Source organism: Acanthochromis polyacanthus, chromosome 24 (assembly GCF_021347895.1).
Source record: "Acanthochromis polyacanthus isolate Apoly-LR-REF ecotype Palm Island chromosome 24, KAUST_Apoly_ChrSc, whole genome shotgun sequence".
NCBI lineage: Eukaryota > Metazoa > Chordata > Actinopteri > Pomacentridae > Acanthochromis > Acanthochromis polyacanthus.
The window spans coordinates 4,342,800-4,356,383 of record NC_067136.1 but is presented as its reverse complement, the minus strand read 5'-3'; the positions used below and the strand labels follow the sequence as shown (position 1 = coordinate 4,356,383).

General features: G+C 40.6%; 1 protein-coding gene and 1 long non-coding RNA gene across 42 annotated transcripts in view; one reads left to right on the top strand and one right to left on the bottom strand.

The window, feature by feature from the left end:
- Positions 1–4,272, bottom strand: part of LOC127532597 (profilin-1-like) — a 7,410-nt gene extending 3,138 nt beyond the window's left edge. The window contains exons 1-2 of the mRNA XM_051944557.1: positions 4,132–4,272; positions 3,756–3,867 (exon numbers count right to left, since the gene is read on the bottom strand). Of these exons, the coding sequence (XP_051800517.1) occupies positions 3,756–3,866 (111 nt within the window). The 5' untranslated portion in view covers position 3,867; positions 4,132–4,272. The remainder of the gene's footprint in view (positions 1–3,755; positions 3,868–4,131) is intronic.
- A 726-nt stretch (positions 4,273–4,998) lies between these two features.
- On the top strand, positions 4,999–6,574 carry LOC127532598 (uncharacterized). 41 transcript variants are annotated; one of them, XR_007940132.1, is made up of 8 exons: positions 5,318–5,332; positions 5,367–5,434; positions 5,469–5,502; positions 5,537–5,638; positions 5,707–6,080; positions 6,183–6,284; positions 6,353–6,420; positions 6,455–6,574. It is a non-coding gene; the product is annotated as an uncharacterized LOC127532598 (long non-coding RNA). The 41 variants fall into 41 exon arrangements; XR_007940125.1 differs by lacking the exons at positions 5,318–5,332; positions 5,367–5,434 and adding an exon at positions 5,002–5,264 and having other exon boundaries at positions 5,435–5,502; XR_007940123.1 differs by lacking the exons at positions 5,318–5,332; positions 5,469–5,502 and adding an exon at positions 5,005–5,264 and having other exon boundaries at positions 5,367–5,400.
- The last annotated feature ends 7,010 nt before the right edge of the window (positions 6,575–13,584 follow it).

The following is a 13,584-nucleotide window of genomic DNA, read 5'->3' as shown; positions in this document are numbered from 1 at the left end:
CCAATATTTAAAAAAGAAGATCTGAAAGGAGTAAAAATGAATAAAATAAAAATGTAAAGGATGACTAGTTAAATAAAATAATAAATTCAAAAACGTTAATAAAATTAAAGAATTAAAAATAAAAAAATTAGAAAGGAGCAAAAACTGTTGATTAATAAAAACATTTAAAGGATGACACAATAAATGAAATAAGGGATTAAAATAACAATAATTGTATTATTTTTTAAAATTGTTTTTAAACATTTAATACCTTCTCTTTTTAATTGTTTATTTAATTTTAGTACTATTACTAATTTAATTTAATCTTTTATTTATCGATTCACCTGTTTCTCTTTTAGTGATTAATCAGTATTAATTCTGTTTAAAATGTATTTATTTAATCTTATTTTTCTTTTATCGTAATTAATGTGTAAATGTTGCACTATGTTTCTTATTTGATTTCTATTATAATAATTAAATGTTTCCAGTCTTTAATAAATGTGCTGATTAAGTTTTGTGTCGCCACTTTCATTTCATTTAATCCGTTTATATATTTATTTATTTGTTGTCTCATTCTTTGATTTTCTTATTCCTTTCTTTAGTTTTTAACTTTCATAGCCAACATTTTTATTATTAATTTTTAAAGATGAATAATATGTATTTTTAATCTAATTCTGCATGAGTGTTTGTAATGGAATTAAATTTACATTAATGAATTTAAATGTTCAGGTATTTATTCTCTTTTTCTCTAATTTGTTGAATTTTATTTCTGAGATTAATTTTGTCAATGTTTAAAAACTATTTAATACTTCATTAGTCTATTTTATTTGAATTAGATTTCATTAATCGCTTCCTCTGATTCCAAAATGTATTTTTTAACTTTACCAGTCAAAGCTTCATGGAGCCAAAGAGAAAGACTCTGATGGAAAAAAGCTCCAATTAAATGTGGACTAGAGTTCATTAGGAGACATGTGGAGACTCTGAATACACCTGGAAGAAGGTTCTTTGGTCTGAGGAGACCAGGATGGAGCTTTATGTCCATCAGACTAGATGATATGTTTGATGGACACCAAACACTGAACATAATCACAAACACACCATCCCTACTGAGAAGCACAGTGGAGGCACTATCATAATGAAGCATGGTGGAGGCAGCATCATGATGTGAAGCATGGTGGTGACATCATCATGGTGTGAAGCATGGTGGAGGCAGCATCATGATGAAGCACGGTGGAGGCAGCATCATGATGTGAAGCACGGTGGAGGCAGCATCATGAAGAAGCATGGTGGTGGCAGCATCATGATGTGAAGCATGGTGGTGGCAGCATCATGGTGAAGCATGGTGGAGGCAGCATCATGATGTGAAGCACGGTGGAGGCAGCATCATGATGTGAAGCACGGTGGAGGCAGCATCATGATGTGAAGCATGGTGGTGGCAGCATCATGATGTGAAGCATGGTGGTGGCAGCATCATGATGTGAAGCATGGTGGTGGCAGCATCATGGTGAAGCATGGTGGAGGCAGCATCATGATGTGAAGCACGGTGGAGGCAGCATCATGATGTGAAGCACGGTGGAGGCAGCATCATGATGTGAAGCATGGTGGTGGCAGCATCATGATGTGAAGCACGGTGGAGGCAGCATCATGATGTGAAGCATGGTGGTGGCAGCATCATGATGTGAAGCATGGTGGTGGCAGCATCATGGTGAAGCATGGTGGAGGCAACATCATGATGTGAAGCACGGTGGAGGCAGCATCATGATGTGAAGCATGGTGGTGGCAGCATCATGGTGAAGCATGGTGGAGGCAACATCATGATGTGAAGCACGGTGGAGGCAGCATCATGAAGAAGCATGGTGGTGGCAGCATCATGATGTGAAGCACGGTGGAGGCGGCATCATGATGTGAAGCACGGTGGAGGCAGCATCATGATGTGAAGCATGGTGGAGGCGGCATCATGATGAAGCACGGTGGAGGCAGCATCATGATGTGAAGCACGGTGGAGGCGGCATCATGAAGAAGCACGGTGGTGGCAACATCATGATGTGAAGCACGGTGGAGGCGGCATCATGATGAAGCATGGTGGTGGCAACATCATGATGTGAAGCACGGTGGAGGCAGCATCATGATGTGAAGCACGATGGAGGCAGCATCATGATGTGAAGCACGGTGGAGGCGGCATCATGAAGAAGCATGGTGGTGGCAGCATCATGATATGAAGCACGGTGGAGGCAGCATCATGATGTGAAGCACGGTGGAGGCAGCATCATGATGTGAAGCATGGTGGAGGCGGCATCATGATGAAGCACGGTGGAGGCAGCATCATGATGTGAAGCACGGTGGAGGCGGCATCATGATGTGAAGCATGGTGGAGGCAGCATCATGATGAAGCATGGTGAAGGCAGCATCATGATGAAGCATGGTGGAGGCAGCATCATGATGAGAAGCACTGTGGAGGCAGCATCATGATGCTAACAGCCAACGATCCTCAGAAATGGTTTGAAGACAACCAGGTGGAAGTTGTGGAGGAGTCCAGACCTGAATCCAGAACTAGATCTGGAAGCTTCTGTTCTTCTGTCAGAGTTTAACATTTTCTGAAGAAGACTGAAATAAAAATTCTTTCAAACCAACGACTTCTTCTCTAAAAGCGGTGAAAGAGGAAACCTGCCGCCCTGCTGCCATGTGAAAACCAGAAGTGTCTTCTTCCACATCGTGTCTCTGACCTTATAAGGCATCAAACCTGCAGCCTGCAAACCACAAACACCCGGAAACTTCTGCAACTGCAAAAAAAGCTGCAGCCGACGCCTCAAACCAACCGTCCCGCCTCAACGAGCATGCCGCTGACAGAAGGCTCGTCGTTTGAGTTGGAGTTCAGCAGCCAAGGACGAGTTCCAACAGAATCCACCTCCACTGAAGGAATGTGAGCCGGGTGGCAGAACACCACTGTTTAACTCGCTAAAACTACAAAAAAACATCTCCAGGCCTCATATCAGCACAACAAAGTCACGTTTCTGGTTCCATCCAGTAAAAAAATGACCATAAACACCAAATTACTTTTAAAAGAACCACATGAGACAGTTAAAATACACGCTGTCGTATTGTGTTCAATATCAGGGGAAAAAAATCAACGGAAACACAGAAAATGGAGCTCAGCGATGATTTTTAACCAGTAAAAACAAATATGCGATTTTTAAGAAGGAATCGACCAATCAGCCTGTCGTCATGTGACTTTACAGGAACTCTGTATTACTCAAGAAGAAGAAGAAGAAGAAAGCCTGAGAACTCAGTCACTTTTACAAAAACTACATGAACACTAAAACTTTATAAAATACACGCTTTTGTTCTGTATGATGAAAAAAATCAACTGAAACAAGCAAAAACAAATACATGACAAAACAACAGGAATCGGCCAATCAGGCGCAGCGTTCAGCCTGTTGTCGGGTGACTTTACAGGAACTTCACCTCGCTCAAGAAGAAGATCAGAAGAAGAAAAAAACCTGAGATAAAAATGTAACCAAAAACTTAACAAGGGACGACTGGCCAATGGAGGACGGGCAATGTCGTCATGGCGACAGGTGTGATGTCCAGCTAAAAGCTCGTATGTCCACAGGACGGGTATAAAAAATGAGGGGCGAAGGAAGGGTGTGGACAGAAAACCAGGGATGTGTGTGTGTGTGTGTGTGTGTGTGTGTGTGTGTGTGTGTGTGTGTGTGTGTGTGTGTGTGTGTGTGTGTGTGTGTGTGTGCGTGTGTGTGTGTGTGTGTGTGTGTGTGTACCTTGATCTCAAAGCCAGCAGAAGTGGCCCAGAGCTGACCATCGTGCCCACAGATGGCCGCTTCTTCAATGGGAGGCATCTTCAGACTCGTGATGTAGCTGTCCCACGACATCCTGATCAAAGACACACACACTGATCAGTGACACACATACCAATCAGGAACACACACACACTGTCCCCTGGAGAAAGTTGTAGAGTTGACCTACCGACAGCTGTCCAGTAGTTGGTAGGTCTACTCTACAACTTTCTCCAGGGGACAGTGTGTGTTTTAGGGTGCTTTAGTGTGTGTGTGTGTGTGTGTGTGTGTGTGTGTGTGTGTGTGTGTGTGTGTGTGTGTGTGTGTGTGTGTGTGTGTGAGAGTGTGTGTGTCTGCGTACCTGTGCAGGTAGACTCGGAGCTGTTCCCAGGGCGGCAGTCAGCAGTGAAATGCGCTCAGTAGCAGGAAGCAGCTCTTTTATACGTCTCAGCCTCCTCACTCACACGAAGCTCTCTCAGCCGACTCTCTCACCTGGAAGTCAGAGAACAGGAAGTACTGCATTCTAAACACACACACACACACACACACACACTCATTCTACCACACAACCAGTAACAGACACACACTAACACACCAAGAACTGCGCCTCATTGCTGTGTCTCATAGTTATTTAGTTGCATCTTTGTGGTTGTTTTGTGTCTCTTTGTGGTTGTTTTGTGTCTCTTTGTGGAAGTTTTGTGTCTCTTTGTGGTGTTGTGTCTCTGTGGTTGTTTTGTGTCTCTTTGTGGTTGTTATGTGTCTCTTTGTAGTAGTTTTGTGTCTCTTTGTGGTAGTTTTTCAGACGTTCTGCCTGTTCAGTGCTGAGGCTGCAGTGCATTGTGGGGGTTGGAGTTCAGCAGCTGCAGCAGACTCACACACAGTGAAAGTTGTGTTGACGTTGCTGAGTGTCGCGGCATTCTTCAGGTGAACACATCTGGGCCAGCTCAGACCTGTGCGCATGCAGTCGCAGTACTAACAAGTCAGTACTTTAACCCCAGTACTGCGCGTACTTGTACTGCTGCTGCAGGTACAGACAGGTAGAGCTCTCTGCTGGACACCACCTGGTCAGTAGGCGGAGCTTCACCTTGGGGAGATTAGTGAGGAATTTAAAGCATCAGTCAGTGACGAGTTGCTACAAGTCATCCTGTAGAGTACGTTAGCCTGAGGATACACTGCAGCAGCATGAACACCAGGCTGCTCTGAAGTCAGGAAGCTCTGAGTCAAACCTCAAACACTTCACTCTGGTTCTCAGTCACACTGAGAGGAAGACACACAAACCGCCGTCCAGGTAGTCGTCTTTTTCCATCAACACTTATTCATGTAGACGCTGAAGTTAACAGAAACCCTAAAGATCCTCAATGAACTCTGCACCTGTTTAATGCTGTTGACCTCTGAGCTGTCTGTCTATGTCAGCTTCATGTAGGAGTCACAGGAGGAGTCATAGTAGCACAAATCAGGAGGTCTAGAAGGAGCCGTAGTTCCACTAATCAGGAGGTCTAGAAGGAGTCATAGTTCCACTAATCAGGAGGTCTAGAAGGAGTCATAGTACCACTAATCAGGAGGTGTAGAAGGAGTCATAGTACCACTAATCAGGAGGTGTAGAAGGAGTCATAGTTCCACTAATCAGGAGGTCTAGAAGGAGTAATAGTTCCACTAATCAGGAGGTGTAGAAGGAGTCACAGTTCCACTAATCAGGAGGTCTAGAAGGAGTCATAGTTCCACTAATCAGGAGGTCTAGAAGGAGTCATAGTATCACTAATCAGGAGGTCTAGAAGGAGTCATAGTTCCACTAATCAGGAGGACTAGAAGGAGTCATAGTACCACTAATCAGGAGGTCTAGAAGGAGTCATAGTTCCACTAATCAGGAGGTCTAGAAGGAGTCATAGTACCACTAATCAGGAGGACTAGAAGGAGTCATAGTGTCACTAATCAGGAGGTCTAGAAGGAGTCATAGTACCACTAATCAGGAGGTCTAGAAGGAGTCATAGTTCCACTAATCAGGAGGACTAGAAGGAGTCATAGTTCCACTAATCAGGAGGTCTAGAAGGAGTCATAGTTCCACTAATCAGGAGGTCTAGAAGGAGTCATAGTACCACTAATCAGGAGGTCTAGAAGGAGTCATAGTTCCACTAATCAGGAGGTCTAGAAGGAGTCATAGTACCACTAATCAGGAGGACTAGAAGGAGTCATAGTGTCACTAATCAGGAGGTCTAGAAGGAGTCATAGTACCACTAATCAGGAGGTCTAGAAGGAGTCATAGTTCCACTAATCAGGAGGACTAGAAGGAGTCATAGTTCCACTAATCAGGAGGTCTAGAAGGAGTCATAGTTCCACTAATCAGGAGGACTAGAAGGAGTCATAGTTTCACTAATCAGGAGGTCTAGAAGGAGTCATAGTTCCACTAATCAGGAGGTCTAGAAGGAGTCATAGTACCACTAATCAGGAGGTCCAGAAGGAGTCATAGTTCCACTAATCAGGAGGACTAGAAGGAGTCATAGTTCCACTAATCAGGAGGTCTAGAAGGAGTCATAGTTCCACTAATCAGGAGGTCTAGAAGGAGTCATAGTTCCACTAATCAGGAGGACTAGAAGGAGTCATAGTTCCACTAATCAGGAGGTCCAGAAGGAGTCATAGTACCACAAATCAGGAGGTCTAGAAGGAGTCATAGTTCCACTAATCAGGAGGTCTAGAAGGAGTCATAGTACCACTACTCAGAGTTTCCAGATGAACATGCAGTGTTTCTTCCAGGATTTTTTTCAGCGGCAGCAGGTTCTCCAGGAGTTGGGCGACGTAAACAAATGACATTCGACTGCAGATTTTACTTGTACAACCTGTTTGTTAAATGGCCAGATGAAAATGCCTTTTTTTAACGGCTGAATGTAAAAAAAATTATTTGAACAAGTTAATCTGAAAATGCAGTCAGCCGTTACATCAAGTAGATATTAGCTTAATGCTATCAATAGTTCACTGACATTAGCCACACTGAGTTGGTAGCGGGCCCAATTACCTGAAGCTACCGATATGCTATGTAACGTTAGCTAGACACCAATATTTAGAGAATGTCTGTTTAACTTGTAAAATCTGTTGAGTTATCTTCAGCTAATGGCTTTTCTCCGGTAAGTTGCTGCCTATTTTCCAAGAAGACACCTCTCTGATTCTGACCTGGAGCCTGGATGCTGGACGTCACTTTCAAGGTCGCACTCTAGCAACTAATTAACATCGTAGTAACCCAGCGTATCAAAGAGTAGATACTGAGCAGGATGGTTATCTGTAGTTTACCTTATTACTCACTAGTACCCGACACAGTGCAGGACTCTGCTGTGGAGGTGGAGACATGCGATGGTGGTGTATTTGATACAATTAAGGAAAAAAAAGAAAGAGATCTGAAGGAGTGGCGGATAAGATTTAGGAATGGCGGCCCACCACTCCTGAATGAATGCAGAGGAAACACTGACATGAGAAGAAGCCTGATGGATGCTGGAGAACATTCTGTGGTCAGATGAAGATCAATGAGTTGGGCTCAGATGGAGTCCAGATGTTTGGTGAGAACCTGACCAGGACTACCACAGTGGATGGATGGTCCTGACCGTGAAGTATGGAGGAGGCGGTATGATGATCTGGAGCTGCATGAGGTCAGAAGGTTTGGACTGATTTTTAGTCATTTTGAACCAATTCTCCGCTATTTTATATCAATATTTTTGTCATTATGGACCATTTTACGTTGTTTTGGACAAATTTTTTGTCTTTTTGTTTGTCATTTTGGAGCAGTTTTTTCAAAGTCAAAGAGTCAAAGTGGTTCCTGAAGCCAGCAGAACCTCTGAGGTGTTCTCCAGGGAAAGGTAGAACAACAGAACCCCTCCATCAGAGAGCAGCTGAAGAACACAGAGAAGAAAGGAACTGAAGGAGGAACCAGAGAACCTCACCTTAGTTCCACTGAGTTCCTGCTGTGGAGCCTGAATGGAACCTGTAGTAATCTGATACCAGAGACAGGAGTAATCTGATTACTGGATGCAGGTTTGAACCTTCTGAAGTTCAAAAGTTGAGCTCCATTTATGGAGGTTAAAGCAGAACATGCAGCAGAGGAAGAGCTGAATGTCACACACACACACACACACACACACACACACACACACACACACACAGTGTGTGTGTGTGTGTACCCATGTTTTTGCTATATTGTGGGGACCAAATGTCCCCACAACTGTAGGAAAACCGAAAACTATGTCACTTGTGGGGACCTCATTTTGGTCCCCACAAGTTTAAACAGTGTTTTCTTGGTCATGTTGTTGTTCCTGAAAAAAGTAAAAGTGCAAAAACGTTTCTTTAGGGTTAGCCATTGTTTTGGTCTGGGTTAGGGTTAGGGTAAGGATTAGGGGTTAGATATGAATGGGAGTCAATGGTATGTCCCCACAATGATAGCAAGACACACACACACACACACACACACACACACACACACACACACACACATGTCTGTACTTCTATCTTAGTGAGGACATCCATAGGCGTAATGCATTTCCTAGAGCCTTACCCTAACCTTAACCATCACAACTGATTGCCTAAACTTAATCCTTACCCTAACCCTAACCAAACCTCAATTCATACCTGTTCTCTAAAAACAAGTCTTCACCCTCAAACATGGCTGTTTCAAAGTGAGGACCGGCCAGAATGTCCTCACTTTGTAAAAATGTCCTCACTTTGTAAAAATGTCCTCACTTTGATAGTTAAATGCAGAAAATGGTACTCACCATGCAGCAAGTACAAGAACACACACACACACACACACACACACACACACACACACACACACACACACACACACACACACACACACACACACACTCTGTAACTTGATTTGTGATGAAGTAGAAAGCCGTCTCAGTGAGGAAGTGGTGTTTCTGTCAGTCACACACTTTACAGCTTTGAAGAGTGTGAGGAGTGTGTGTCCTTATAAGGCAATGCAGACAGGATGTGTGTGTAGCTGTGACACACACACACACACACACACACTGAGCCTACACTCTGTTAGACACTGAAACCTTCTTATTGACTTGCTGCTTCACAGAAAACAGAGTTTAAACCGCAGAGCGCCTTCTGCACAGGCCACGCCCACTTCCTGCCACTGACTTCCTGTTCACAGCGTCTCTCTTTCTCACACACCCTTCCTCCACCCTGTCAAAGCTGCACATCCCCACTAAAGGCCAGAACCATCAGGACCACGACCTGTTTATAAACAGTGAAGCACGGCAGTGGCAGCATCATGCATGGAGGTATTTATAGATGCACCAGGCATGTTCACACGCACACGCACATGTTCTGGAGGTAGAACATGTCTGCTGACCCTGAGGTCTTCTCCTGGTTCCTCTCCTGCAGACCTTCAGCCTTTCAGCACCAAACCTTGAAGAACCATTTAAAAAACCAGACCACCTCCATAGAAACCTTCCTGCTGCCCCCTGCTGGACTCAGGAGGACACAACACGTGGATCAAACCAACCACCCCATGAATCCTGCTTCTGTCTTCCTGAAGATGTTTTCAGGAAAATGTTCACCAGCCTCATCTTCAGTCAGGGACGGACTGGCCATTGGGCAATGTGGGCAAATGCCACTGTGGCTGCCTGGTGAGGCAGCATCACAAACAAATAAATAAATGAAAAGATAAAGCGGAGCGGAGCGGCCGCATCAATAGGCGGCCGCAAATGATTAGGCTAAATAAATAAATAAAGCGGACTGGCTGTGTCAATAGGCGGGCCGCAAATCAATAAATGAATAAATAAAAATTATAAAAAATAAAGCGGAGCTGAAGGCGGCCACAAAAAAGAGGGAACAAAGCAAACAAAAACAACAGCCTGTTAACTCTGACAAATAATAGGCCGACTCAACTAAACAATAACAATGACGTTTTTTTATTTTTCCTGTAAAGGATAAATAGCGTGAATTTATCTAATGTCTAATCTATTATAAGGTTTTTTGGATGTTTTTCGGTCGTCAGCGGATTTTCTCGCGATTGTTGACCTGGTGAGATGACGGGTCAAATGACAATTGAATGATGGGTAATGCGAGCAGGTCAACAACACGGAATGAAATAAAATGGATCGAGGAGGGAGAAAACGGCGAGTAGAAAAGGGTGGAGCAGAAAAAAAAGAGAGAAGAAGCGTAAGGCTTTATTGGCTGAATCTGGGAAAAGTGCAAATACAGCCATGGCCATAAGTTTGGACACAAGTACCATGACGCTTGTGAATCGTAGAAAATACCACAAAGTTGTCACTTACAATATAAATACCAGTCATAGCCATCAACCAATGGTTGGTCGTGGGGGAGGTGGGGCTGTGGGGTGCCGTGGGGGTCCGCTATGGCCCGTCCTGCTGCGGGGGCCTTGGGGCTCTGGCTGTGTCGGGGGGGGTCGCTCCGGGCTCCTGGGCTGGGTCTCCGCTTGGTGGCTCCTGCGGGGGGGCTGTGTGGACCTCCTTGGGCTGGAGGGGACAGCTCCCTCCTTTTGGTGGAGGTTTTCATGCATGCCAGACCCACCACACCGGCACCTACCAAAACTCAATAGAGTTTGTTCCTCCGGTTGCTGAGTCAGTGGAGGTTGCTGGGTTAGTGTCTGTGGATCTCACTCTGCTCTATCTATCCTTCCTGTGGTCTCCTGACATCTTCATGATTGATCCGTTGGGACTTTGTCGTATTAGGTGTTTGTGAAGGGTTTTAGATTTGTAAATGGTTTTAAGGTGTGAATTAAAGAGTACAAACATATAAAATGCACCTTTTCTCTTGGAACACTGTCTATGCCTCACCTTTCTGTCTGTCCTGTGTTTGTTTTATGTTTTTTTTATTATTTTTTTTATTTACTTATTTATTTCATAGGGACAGTACATATTAATGAACAACGGTGAAGCAACATACTAAGACAATGCGACTCAGCCATTGAAACTCAAGCGAGCACGCACTGTGGAATTAAGCCACCATTGGGGTTTTTTTTTCTGTTGGTTAACTATTGAAGATACGTTGGGAACACTGTTTGAAAGAGAAAAGTTCTTCTCATGTAAAAAATTAGTCTGTGCTGCAGTTTGTTCTTCTAATTTGCACACCCAATGTTTCATTGGGTGTGTACAGCCCTCAATGGCATAATGTAGGAAACAGCTTGAAATAAACATGATAGGTTAATTTGCCATGAAGGCCGGTGATGGTCACAGTCACAAAGAGAAAAAAATTGCATATGAAGCTTCAGCAATGACACCATGAGTGGTTGGTGTCATTTTTGAGTGGATATGCAGACAAAAAAAGAAGAAAAATGAGATGATATACCACCACATAAAGACATAAAACATCCTAAATAATAGATGATATACCACCACATAAAGACATAAAACATCCTAAATAATAGATGATATACCACCACATAAAGATATAAAACATCCTAAATAATAAGATGATATACCACCACATAAAGATATAAAACATCCTAAATAAGATGATATACCACCACATAAAGACATAAAACATCATAAATAATAGATGATATACCACCACATAAAGATATAAAACATCCTAAATAATAGATGATATACCACCACATAAAGATATACAACATCCTAAATAATAAGATGATATACCACCACATAAAGACATAAAACATCCTAAATAATAGATGATATACCACCACATAAAGATATAAAACATCCTAAATAATAGATGATATACCACCACATAAAGACATAAAACATCCTAAATAATAGATGATATATCACCACATAAAGACATAAAACATCCTAAATAAGATGATATACCACCACATAAAGACATAAAACATCCTAAATAAGATGATATACCACCACATAAAGATATAAAACATCCTAAATAAGATGATATACCACCACATAAAGACATAAAACATCCTAAATAATAGATGATATACCACCACATAAAGACATAAAACATCCTAAATAATAGATGATATACCACCACATAAAGATATAAAACATCCTAAATAATAGATGATATACCACCACATAAAGACATAAAACATCCTAAATAATAGATGATATATCACCACATAAAGACATAAAACATCCTAAATAAGATGATATACCACCACATAAAGACATAAAACATCCTAAATAAGATGATATACCACCACATAAAGATATAAAACATCCTAAATAAGATGATATACCACCACATAAAGATATAAAACATCCTAAATAAGATGATATACCACCACATAAAGACATAAAACATCCTAAATAATAGATGATATACCACCACATAAAGATATAAAACATCCTAAATAATAGATGATATACCACCACATAAAGACATAAAACATCCTAAATAATAGATGATATACCACCACATAAAGATATAAAACATCCTAAATAAGATGATATACCACCACATAAAGATATAAAACATCCTAAATAATAGATGATATACCACCACATAAAGACATAAAACATCCTAAATAATAGATGATATACCACCACATAAAGATATAAAACATCCTAAATAATAGATGATATACCACCACATAAAGACATAAAACATCCTAAATAATAGATGATATACCACCACATAAAGATATAAAACATCCTAAATAAGATGATATACCACCACATAAAGATATAAAACATCCTAAATAATAGATGATATACCACCACATAAAGACATAAAACATCCTAAATAATAGATGATATACCACCACATAAAGACATAAAACATCCTAAATAATAGATGATATACCACCACATAAAGACATAAAACATCCTAAATAATAGATGATATACCACCACATAAAGACATAAAACATCCTAAATAATAGATGATATACCACCACATAAAGATATAAAACATCCTAAATAAGATGATATACCACCACATAAAGATATAAAACATCCTAAATAATAGATGATATACCACCACATAAAGACATAAAACATCCTAAATAAGATGATATACCACCACATAAAGATATAAAACATCCTAAATAAGATGATATACCACCACATAAAGATATAAAACATCCTAAATAAGATGATATACCACCACATAAAGATATAAAACATCCTAAATAAGATGATATACCACCACATAAAGACATAAAACATCCTAAATAAGATGATATACCACCACATAAAGACATAAAACATCCTAAATAATAGATGATATACCACCACATAAAGATATAAAACATCCTAAATAATAGATGATATACCACCACATAAAGATATAAAACATCCTAAATAATAGATGATATACCACCACATAAAGATATAAAACATCCTAAATAATAGATGATATACCACCACATAAAGACATAAAACATCCTAAATAAGATGATATACCACCACATAAAGACATAAAACATCCTAAATAATAGATGATATACCACCACATAAAGATATAAAACATCCTAAATAATAGATGATATACCACCACATAAAGATATAAAACATCCTAAATAATAGATGATATACCACCACATAAAGATATAAAACATCCTAAATAAGATGATATACCACCACATAAAGATATAAAACATCCTAAATAATAGATGATATACCACCACATAAAGATATAAAACATCCTAAATAATAGATGATATACCACCACATAAAGATATAAAACATCCTAAATAATAGATGATATACCACCACATAAAGATATAAAACATCCTAAATAAGATGATATACCACCACATAAAGATATAAAACATCCTAAATAATAGATGATATACCACCACATAAAGATATAAAACATCCTAAATAATAGATGATATACCACCACATAAAGATATAAAACATCCTAAATAAGATGATAT